The sequence below is a fragment of the Anabrus simplex genome, chromosome 10, assembly GCF_040414725.1.
Source record: "Anabrus simplex isolate iqAnaSimp1 chromosome 10, ASM4041472v1, whole genome shotgun sequence".
Lineage (NCBI taxonomy): Eukaryota > Metazoa > Arthropoda > Insecta > Orthoptera > Tettigoniidae > Anabrus > Anabrus simplex.
Genome location: NC_090274.1, coordinates 71382179 through 71394287, shown reverse-complemented (window position 1 = coordinate 71394287; position 12109 = coordinate 71382179). Strand labels below are relative to the sequence as shown.

At 40.2% G+C, this 12109-nt stretch overlaps 1 protein-coding gene across 1 annotated transcript in view; it reads right to left on the bottom strand.

Annotated features, from left to right (window-relative positions):
• Positions 1 to 2601: 2601 nt before the first annotated feature.
• RpLP0-like (ribosomal protein LP0-like) overlaps positions 2602 to 12109 on the bottom strand; it is a 49954-nt gene continuing 40446 nt past the window's right edge. Inside the window, exon 5 of the mRNA XM_067154347.2 lies at positions 2602 to 3016. Coding sequence (XP_067010448.1) covers positions 2816 to 3016 — 201 coding nt within the window. The 3' untranslated portion in view covers positions 2602 to 2815. The remainder of the gene's footprint in view (positions 3017 to 12109) is intronic.

The following is a 12109-nucleotide window of genomic DNA, read 5'->3' as shown; positions in this document are numbered from 1 at the left end:
AAGGCAAATCTCAAGACACTTGATTTCCTCTTTTTGAATTGTGATTCCTTCTCCAAATTTATCCTCCATTTCTTTTATTGCCTGTACTAAGTAAACATTGAAAATGAGAGGCAACAAATTGCAGCCTTGCCTCACTCTGTTCTGGATTGCTGCTACCTTTTCATAGCCTTCGATTCCTATCACTGCAGACTGATTCTTGTACAGATTGTACATAATTCTTCTTTCTTGGTATACTGGTAGCTCAAATAGCTCGGTCCAATCAACATTATCAGATTCCTTTTCTAGATTTATGAATGCCATGTACATTGTCTTGTCTTTCTTAATTAGATTCTCTAAAATCAGATGTGTACCAGTTTATCAAGGGAGAAATGTCGTAAGTAGAGACTGGAGGAAGGAGTGGATAAACCAAAATAATTATATGGTAGAACCTCGATAATTCGAAATCAGTTCATTCAAAATCTTGCCTAATTCGAAGCAGCTCTCGTTCCCAGAAACATGAGGTAAGGTTTTGCATGTTATTTAAATAGTTTAATTCGAAATACTGATAATTCATAATTCGAAGAACAATGTCGGTCCCGTTACCGAAATTCAGACTTTTAATTTGAAGCTGGCTTTACATTTTGAAAAAAATTGTATTTTACAGAGTAATTTAAATTCAAAATTTCTCTGTCATGAAAGAACGCATCTTCCAGAACGTGATGGGTAACTTTACGCACTTTCACCTACTTCGGCGTGTCTACACTGGGCTTCATATCTGCTATGTTCGAGCGGAATCTTAATTATTTTGTATTCGGTGTTTTAGGAACGCCACAATATCACATAGCAGGCAGCGTGCGGAGAGGTGAATCCACGAACACTGGTGATGCCGACAGTTGGCGAAAAAGCGTGGCTTATAGCCTACAATCAATTCGTACACACCAAACAGTATTGTCAATGCCGATGAAACTGCATTGTTTGTTTTATTTTTTAAATGCTAAGGCCAAATGGACTTACAGTTTTAAAGGAGAGAATTGCCAGCCGGGAAATGTTCTGTGTTGCTATGCAGTGCACACTGCACACGGAAGTGAGAGATTTCCTTCCTGTCATAGGAAAGTTCAAAAGGCCACAACGTTTTAAGGGCGTCGGGTACTTTCGATGCCAGTAGAAGGCATCTAAAAATGCAGACTGTATCCAAAAGATAAAGCATCTGCACAGGGGAAACAGAATAATTTTTCCTCGTCTTTGAATCGTGTTTTTCTTCCTTTCGTTGCGCGAGGTTAGGTTTGTCATTGTTTTATACAAGTGCATTATTTGAATAATGTAAATGCACCTTGTAGATAAATTTCTGAAATAGTATTTTCCATGGCATTTGAAAAGTTTAAACTGAGAATCAAGGTGACTGCATGCATTAATGGGTCTTAGAAGTGCCATGGTGGGAAATCATACCAGTATAGTCACTGTACGGTTGTAATGTGAACGGAAGCCAGAGACTTGCTCCCCTCGTTATAGGAAAGTTCGATAAGCCACAATGTTTTAATACAGTCGGGTACTTTCCGTGCAAGCACAAGGCATCTAAAATGCATACAGTACAGTAATCCAATAAATAAAGCACTTGCACAAGGGAGCCAGTATAGATTTCTCCTCATCTTTGAATCATGTTTTCTTCCTTTCGATTTCAATGCGTGAGGTTATGTTTGCTGGTGAGTTATCCAAGTGTATTATTTGAATACTGTAAATGCACTCTGTTGGATACATTTTGGAAATAGTTTTTTCCATGGCATTTGAGAGCTTTAAACTGTGAATCAAGGTTAATTGATGCAGTAATGGGTCTTGGAATATAATGTGATGCCGCAAGGGTTGGAATTTCCGAAGTACACGTTGGCGGTTAATTCAAAATCACGTAATTCGAAGTCCGATTTTTGCGTCCCAACGACTTCAAATAAACGAGGTTTTACTGTATCCATATAAATTTGTTGCAAGTTCTACAAATGTACCCAAAAGATTGGTATAATTATTTACGGAACCTAATCTTTGCATTTTACTTTCCGCAGCAAAGGGAGAACCCTTCAAAAAATTCAGATAAGAAGTTTTTGACCATATAATCACAACTGCAATGTGGGAGAAACACAATATTCCACATTCATGCGGAGACTAGACTGATTGAGCGCTTGGCTTGCAGGCTGCTGAGATCCCCCCATACACATACGCTCCACGTGTCAGGCGCCACGTACTGCAGTTAGAACTGACAATTCTCACAGTCCAACAGTCAAAACCATTGGCCAGCCAGCTACATGATATAAGTCCGTTTTACCTGTCAAGTCTTCAATTGCTCTGGCTAAAAGAAAGGTGGAACTTTACGTGTGAGACACCTTCGACCACAGCACTAAATTCTTTTGTAAACCAACCAACTGGTGGGAAAAGAAGAAACTTCACATGACATTATTCCTGCAAGGAGTTAACCAACTAAAAATTCAAAGGAATAGAAGGGGCAGATCTTCAGTTTCAAATGGCACAAACACCCAGCGAGTCTGTGCTTGTCTTGCACTCGTGCATGGAACACCTGCAGGGGGTTCCAACATACTACATACCTCAGTGAATTTAAGACATGAGAAAATAACACTGTTTGGGGATAGCTCTGATGATCACTCAGCAGCAAATATAAGCTGTCTTTATTTGATATAAAAATACTATCAAAACAGTATTGAATCTTGTACACCAATATTATTGCTGGATTGATGATCGAGCCCAATCCTAGCACACAGCATAGATTAGGAGAAGGTACACACACATTAAAACCTTTGGTATTTAATACCACTATATACACAGTCCACATAGTTCAGCCTTCTGACTCAGCGCCTACTTCACCGTCACTTCCGTCCTCGTCATCGCCATCCTCGCCGGCTTCTACTTCCATTTCCTCCATTGCTGCAGTCTTCGCCTTCTTGTTCATTTGGAACTTTTCGAATGCCCCATCATCTTTTGACCATACGCATTTCATCGTCAATTTGAATTCTGCCATAGGTTGGCCTAAGAGTTTCTGAAACAATAAAATATTATCTCAACAAATTTCCTGAGAAACATAACATTCTCATAAGAAACGTTTCAAAATTCAGAGAAGTACAATACACAATAGAATAATGAAGGTATCCGAGGATACCTTGCACCTGCAAATTAATTGTCGTACTTTTAATCTTTTCAGAGCATCAGCAAATGCAAGACATGAAAACCATCAACTTCCCAACTTCAAGCTACAAGAGAAATGGAATGAAGAATGGTCCACTAAGACACCTCCACAATGACGAGTAAAACAGCATAATAAAAGGCCCCTGGGATTCCAGCTGCCCTGGCAGTTATGGGCCCTATTTAACCGGAAACGCAGAAATCATGGATAGAGTGCTGCACGGATGCGCAGATACAAACTGCATGGCAGTGCGGATAATTTCTAAATAATGATGTTTATTGACTTTCACTCAGGTACGCTCTTATTTTTGCTTGTGGTTAGGAAACCTTCGACAATGGTATGGGAGAATGGTGATATATAAAGAGCCTTGAGACCATAAAGTCATGAATGTGATCTAAGCCTAACTGGCTCCTGCCTGCAGTTAATAGGAGGAAGGAACAAAGGTCAATATGTTGGTACTAGTCGCAAGAGAAAATCTCTCATAAACCTGTGAATGTATGGGTTCTGGTGCCAGGTGTCAGGCCTATTGTATTATGTTAACAAATCTATCCATTTCAATACCTTGGGTGTAATATACTTTTTTTTTGTTGCTATTTTGCTTTACGTCGCACCGACATAGATATATCTTTTGGCGACGATGGGATAGGAAAGGCCTAGGAATGGGAAGGAAGCGACCGTGGCCTTAATTAAGGTACAGCCCCAGCATTTGCCTGGTGTGAAAATGGGAAACCACGGAAAACCATCTTCAGGGCTGCCGACAGTGGGGCTCGAACCCACTATCTCCCGATTACTGGATACTGGCCACACTTAAGCGACTGCAGCTATCAAGCTCAGTGGGTGTAATATACTGTAGTTAAATATTTACAATATCCGCTGATAACCATTTGCGGTTGAAGGAAGTGAGGATCCCGATATTATTTTCTATATTTGCGTAGGACTCTTAATCATGGATGCTGTGTTGTCTTGGCATATAAAAGGGGTTGGAAACCATCAGCTGCCTGCGACTTTGAGAATGACAGTCGGACAATCAACACATTACCTTTTGAGTGTCCTATCATGTGTTACTCAGGCGACAAGATTTTGTTGATATGACACCTGATTTAGTTGAATGGCTCAAGAACCTGGACTGTAATTCATAAGGGCTGCTGGAAGGTGTCCATTATGAACTTGTTTATCTTTTCTTTGTTTATTCCCCATTGTTTTGTGCTTTATGTAAGTCATACGCTAAACAAATAATAAACTTCTCTAATGTTGCCCAGGCTGTTTGGTCATATTATTTAGGTTTAACCCTTTTGGGTCCAATTATTTTCGCACCTGCAGCCTGCACAGGTCCAATTTAACATTAGGCAAGTATGAGTAAAACCCTCCGACATTCAGACTAATGTGGTGCTGAGTGGTTCAGATAGGAGAGAGTAGTTACAAAATAATGGAACATGTGTCTGGCTCAATAGCTAAATGGTTAGCGTGCTGGCCTTTGGTCAAGGGGTCCCGGGTTCGATTCCCGGCAGGGTCGAGAATTTTAACATCAATTGGTTAATTTCGCTGGCACGGGGGCTGGGTGTATGTGTTGTCTTCATCATCATTTCATTCTCATCACAACGCGCAGGTCGCCTATGGGAGTCAAATCAAAAGACCTGCATCTGGCAAGCCGAACTTGCCCTCGGACACTCCCGGCACTAAAAGCCATACGCCATTTCATTTCAACGGAACATGTACAAGATCTGTTTACATCTTTCAGACATTAATCTGCTTTCAAAACTCATCTACACTCATGTTCAGAAATTAAGGATAATGCTGATACATGGTGAAACAACGCTATGGTGGACAGTTTGCGGTTTTAAATCACCTCGAGGTATGACCATGTGGTGCATTTGATCTGCGGTCCTCGCACGGTGGCGCTGGCAGCAGTCCAAATGCGCAGAGGTGTGTTGGTGCATGTCAGAGTACGGTGCAGATGTTTTCAGACGTGCTAATGGTGACCGTGTGGTGAAAATGGGTCAACGAACACATATTGATGACGTTATGAGGGGTAGAATAATAGAGCGACTGGAGGCTGGTCAAACACAGCAGGTCGTAGCACGGGCCCTCCGTGTTCCACAAAGTGTGATATCAAGATTATGGCAACGATTCCAGCAGACAGGTAACGTGTCCAGGCACTACAGTACGGGACGTCCTCAGTGTACAACACCACAAGAAGACCGATATCTCACCATCAGTACCCGCAGACGGCTACGGAGTACTGCAGGTAGCCTTGCTCGGGATCTTGCTACAGCCACTGGAACACTGGTCTCCAGACACACAGTCTACAGACGACTGAACAGACATCGTTTATTCGCCCGGAGACCTGCAAGGTGCATTCCACTGACCCCTGTTCACAGGAGAGCCCGTAAAGCCTGGTGTCAAGAACACAGTAAATGGTCATTGGAACAGTGGTCCCAGGTCATGTTCACAGACGAGTCCAGGTATAGTCTGAACAGTGATTCTCGCCGGGTTCTCATCTGGCGTGAACCAAGAACCTGATACCAACCCCATAATGTCCTTGAAAGGGACCTGTATGGGGGTAGTAGTTTGATGGTGTGGGGTGGGATTATGATTGGTGCACGTACACCCCTGCATGTCTTTGACAGAGGAACTGTAACAAGTCAGGTGTATCAGGACGTCATTTTGCACCAGCATGTCCGCCATTTCAGGGGTGCAGTGGGCCCCGCCTTCCTCCTGATGGATGATAACGCACAGCTCCACCGAGCTGCCATCGTGGAGAAGTACCGTGAAACAGAAGATATCCGGCGAATGGAGTGGCCTGCCTGCTCTCCAGACATAAACCCCATTGAGCACGTCTGGGATGCTCTTGCTCGACGTATCGCTGCACATCTTCAAACCCCTAGGAGACTTCAGGAGCTCCGACAGGCACTGGTGCAAGAATGGGAGGCTATACCCCTGCAGCTGCTCGACCACCTGATCCAGAGTATGCCAACCCGTTGTGCGGCCTGTGTACGTGTGCATGGTGATCATATCCCCTACTGATGTCGGGGTACACGCGCAGGAAACAGTGGCGTTATGTAGCACGTGTTTTGGGACGGTTTTCTGAACTTATCACCAATACCGTGGACTTACAGATATGTTTCGTTTGTGTTCACCATGTGCCTATGCTGTTAGCGCCAGTTTTGTGTAGTGCCACGTTGTGCGACACCACAATATGCAATTATCCTTAATTTATGAGCACGAGCGTATTTCAACAATTTGGGCTATACTGATAGAATATCAGGAGATAAAGTATTGTATTTCACCACATAATCGCTGCATACTTTATTTTGAATACAAAAATAGGATTTTAAAATTTCATAGCATAATCGTCGCATGTCCAAATTTTGTTCATCATCTATTTAAAAGGTAAATGGAAATGAAATTTAAGTTGCATATGAATGTACAATTTAAATACATATGTGGCGTATCAGCAATTTGGCAAAACAGTCACATTTGTGAGATGTCGTACAACATATAAATAAAAAAATACTGGTACACGTACGACCCACGGCTTCTTGGTAGTTTGACAATGTGGTTGCGGGACAGTGTACAATTTATTCACCAATGACACGAGTTCTCATTTGAAATACGTAAGGCTGTAAGCTATTGGTTATCGGCAAAGCTGCAGGGAAATACTGGAAACACACACTTGTTTTCTACTAAGGCATTCAAACCTAGCTACCAGAGGTGCACTGGAATTGGAACAAGCAGGCAAATGTCGACATAATGAGTCGCTGAGAATCTAAATCACGAAAAAGAAAATTAATACTTGTTCTTATGAATGGCAAACATCAGAATGAGCGAATTCATTTTTTCATAACATTGTAATGTTCTTGAGGTCTACTATAATACATAATCGTACGTTCCAGTACTGGGAAATTTACGACTAGGTACACTCCTGCTAGCAGCCCTTGTACTTCACCTCTAGTGGACTTCCATGTTATGGGGGTATATAGGTTTTCCCCCATTTCTTGTTTATTTTTGTTTACAGGTTGTTTTATGTCGCACTGATACGGATAGGTCTTATGGCAATAATGGGACAGGAAAGGGCTAGGGGTGGCAAGGATGCAGCCGTGGCCTTAATTAAAGTACAGCCCCAGCATCTGCCTGGTGTGAAAAATGGGGAAACCACAGAAAACCATCTTCAGGGCTGCCGATATTGGGGTTTGAAACCACTACCTCCCAAATACCGGCCGCACTTAAGCGACTGCAATTATGGAGCTCGGCATCGTGTTCACTAGGTACTCTTGCGGAAGTACTGACTGCTCTGGAATGTACAGATGCATGTGTGTCTTTGTAAGTTGATTACTGTAGATGTGTGCGTGCAACTAAATTTTAATTTTGCTTTTGGGTGTATGTAGAAATATTTTGATTTTGAATACAATAACACTGAACAGTTAGGGACAGTAATTTACATAGCAACACATTAACGTGCAAAGCATATACCTGTAATTATGGATAATTATAGAAACTATTCTGCAACCATCAAGCTAAAGGTCTCCACTGAACAGCACGGTTAACAGAGCTGTGGAGAGAAAAGTCTCATCAACTGACATGAGAACCAGTTATCCTAAATCTGTCCTAACAATAACTCCCTCTACAATATATTTCTCTGTTCATGTTGTATTGAGATTTCACACTATATGGTAATATTTATGACATTTATAGATATTGAGTAGAGATATGACAGTGTACTACAGCAACTGGTCTGGGATGCATGGATAAAAAAGAAGGTAGGCAGAGCAAAGGTACAAATTTCTTCAGCGCCAGCTAATCGCTCAGGGTCCTTGATCCAAGATGGAAGTGCCCTCGCCTGTGTCGACAAAGACATCTTTGCTAGTCGGCAGAATGGAGTGAGATACTCCAGGATAAGTTGACCAAAAAACAAAAGCCATGCCTTACATACTTCAGTGTAATTTATTTTATTCCTTTTCATCATTTTTCTTTATTTTACTAGGAGTGGATTTCTCCCATGAGAGTTCAAACTTACTGGCTGTATGCCAGTCTTCAAATCTGTGCTGTGCGAATGGTTGGATTACCTATACTTAAATATGCTGCTGTGATACTGTAAGTAATCATACATTTTTAAAACTTCTGGAGGACTTCTACTATCCAGTTTATTCAAGAATATGTTACCGTAAACTGACTCAACAAGGAAAACTGTTATATAAGTTTTTTTAATGTCGCCATGGGACACTTAACATGTAGGCCTACCTACCTGAAGAGACTTTTCGGCAACGATTTTCTGTACTTAATTGTATTAGCATTTTCTTCACCGACCAAAAAAATTGATAATATGGACTTCTTCTTCTTCTTCTTCTTCTTTTATGACCACATAGGATCACTTTAGTCAGTCCGTCGTTCAGGTCTCTTTGAAGGGATTGTTCGGGCTTTGCGGTCCTCCCAGTACTTCTTCAGACGCTCCGATCTTCGTGCCCTTTCCTCAGTTGAAAATGTGCGTGTTGTTGGTTTGTTTTGTGTAAGGGTAAAGCGGAGGTTTGTATTCTTGAGTTTTGTATTCAATTTTATCTTATTTTTGGTGTCTTCTGTTGTAAGGCCTATTTCCTTCAGATCCTCTCTTACTTCTCTGATCCATTTACATCCTGTTGTGGTATTTTTTGAGACGAGATTGTGTTGTACTAGTTGTTTCAGAAGTCTCGAGTCCTGCATCCTCATGATATGTCCAAAGAATCCCAGTCTCCTCTTACGCATAGTATCTGTAATGGGTTCTAGCTCTTTGTACACGACTTTGTTAGGTATTAACCGCCACTGTCCATCTTTCTGATATTTTTTGTTGATACAGGTTCTTCCAATCCTCCTTTCAATTTTCTGAAGTCTGTCAGTCTTTGATTATTATTTATTTACATAGTTTACGACCACATTGGAGCACTTAAATCAATCCGTACACACTACAGTCTTCACAATATTAGTTGTAATGTTTTCTCAGCTTCCTCTTCTCTTCTCAGAACTTCATTTTTCGGACCTGGTCGCCCTCTGTTTTCGTTTGGCTGTTTTTAATTTTAGTCTTGTATCTCTACTTCTCAGAATCCTCTTCTCTTTTCTCTCTGCAATTTGTTTCATTATTATATTCGCTTCTTATACATCAGTCTGGACCTCAACCAACCAGTTGTTCTTGGTTTTACTTTTCCAAAAGAAATTTAATTGTTTCAGTAGTCTGGTCTCTGGTAGTCTTACTATGTGGCTGAAAAAGGCAATTCTCCTTTTACGCATTGTATCCACAATTGATTCACTTTCCCGATAGACTATTTCACTATGCAGAAGTCTCCATTGTCCATTTACTTGATGTTTTTTATTGATGATTGTCCTGATGATCCTTCTGTCCATTTTTTTTTTGATTTTATATGTTGTTGCTTTTGTATTTAACTTAAACAGAGTTTCGCTTGCGTAAGTTGCTTCAGGTTTAACTACTGAACCATAATGTTTGAATTTGATATTTATCGAGAGAGATTCCTTATATGTTGACCATGTGACTCGTGCTTGTCTCAGTTTTGTTGTTCTGTATTCTATTGAGGCTTGTTCATTTAGGTTCCAAGTTATAATTTCCCAAAGAAACTTGAACTTTTTTACAACCTTAATTTGTTTGTTATCGTTTAGTTGAATGACAGAGGTGCCCACCTCAAAGGTTGAAATAATTTCTGCCTTTGCAAATGAAATTTGTAATCTCACTTTTGCTGCAATGTTTTCTGGTTGTTCAATTAATTGTAAAAAAAATAATAATTGTGAAACCATGTTATGTGAAAGTAGTTATATTATTGATGAGGTAATTTCAAATCACAGAATATAGGCCTATGAGTGTAAAGGTCATCCTGTAAGTTTTATTTAGTTGGAATTCTTGTCTGTTCAATTTCTACTTCTATATTTTGGGGATATCTTATTATTTCATTCTATCAATATTTTCCTGTGCTTGTAATGTGATCTCTAATTGTACCGTTAATTTTTGTGTGATGCCCGGTGCTGGATGATTTCTTGTAATGCGATCGTTCTTCCTTTCCTGCTTCTTCTGGTGTCGCATTATGCCGCTTCCAAGGCCACCTCACGTTAAATTCAATAACAATTTTGTCCTCTGTTAAATTTAAATCATACCACCTATAGTAATAATAATAATAATTTTTATTTATTTTCTGTAACACCACGGTTAATATAGAGTTGAAATTTAATTTTCCTAATTCTTAAATTTTCTTCTGGCAAATGCTTACCTGAACTTCCACTTCCATGTTTTGTTTTATTCCTTTTATTATTATTTGCGTAACTTCTCTTTTGGTGTACGCCTTAATTTTGCAGGCCTCGCCTCTTGTTATTGGTAGCTTGGCTTGAGAAGCTGCATTTTTAGTTCGTGTGTAATTTGTTGTTTTTTTGTTTTTTTTTGTTATTTGCTTCACGTTGCACCGACACAGATAGGTCTTATGGCGACGATGGGATAGGAAAGGCCTAGAAGTGGGAAGGAAGCGGCTGAGGCCTTAATTAAGGTACAGCCTGGTGTGAAAGTGGGAAACCACGGAAAACCATCTTCAGGGCTGCGGACAGTGGGATTCGAACCCACTATCTCCTGGATGAAAGCAAACAGCTGCACACCCCCAACCGCACGGCCAACTCACCCGGTCTTAATTTCTTTAATCTTTGGTAAAAGGTATCAGTTTTTAATTTTTTTCCCCAGTTCTAATTGATTTTATTATTTATTAATTAAATAATTTGACCTCACCTTTAGTTTGCTGTTCTCATTTAGTATACTTGGTGCCTTTACTATCTTGTCAAGTGTAAATTTTTGTTTCAGATCCGGGTCTCTTTACCTTTAATTAATTTTGGGCCCCATGCAGGTTTTATTTTTGGAGCTTACTGCACCAGAAGTGCCAACCTTTGAAGTGGATTATCAGTAATCGACCCCCGTCCCCGAGAAATATTTCGAGTCAAGTCCAAAGCATGCTTCTTCCATCTAGCTAATGACACCCCTTTTGCCCTTACCTCTAGCAATCTATTCGAAAGTATATCATATTGCACAATAAATTTTGCACACAACCTGTAAGTTCTTTGATAAAACAGGTAGAACTCCATAGGCTACACCGCAAGGATTATTACATAAAATTTACTTTAAATGTTGCTCTTTCCTTGTCTCATGCAGCAGTTGTTTTTCAATGTAGTTTTTCTTGAAGAATCCTTCCCACTGTGATTGATAACATTTTCGTCTTCTGAACCATAAGCGATTCCAGTGCAGATGTGCTTAATGTAAGCCTCACTTCTTTTTCAATCTTTCTGTCAACTGTCAGGTACACTTAACACATCAAATACAACATTACTGAATGATTTATAGTGGAGAATTCACAATGAATTTTACAACGCTTATGGGTAGCAAAAGGAAGTCACGATCGAATAAGTATCGTTGCCAACTCACAAGCTTTGAAACGGGGACGATTTAGGAGAAAGGCTTGAAAGGATTGAACATTTTTCCTTCTTTTCTCTTTTTCCATAGAAAATGATTTTTTTGTGATAATGTCAGCTTTTCTGTAATAATTTCTCCTTTGACCATAATTCCGTAATCGTGAGGTGAAATCCGTAATAATTACGGACAATCCGTAATAGTTGGCACCTCTGCTGCACCCAAGGTAAGTAGCATTTTTTCTTGTTCTTGTATTTGGTTGACTTGACAGTGTTTGTTTTCTGTGTTCTTGGGCTGTTGCACAAATCAGCAAAGCGACGTATGAAAAGTGTAAGTGGTATGAAGACTACGATAGGACAAACAAACTGGCTCAATCTAGAAACAGAACTTCGATAGATAAGGAAGTGCATTAACCTCTAATATTCAGCACAGTCATGGATGAAATCCACCAGAGTGTACAACAAAAATGGGAAGCAAAAAGACAAAGGCCTTACTCTTGCAGACAACTTAGTAATATGGGGAGAGGATGAAAT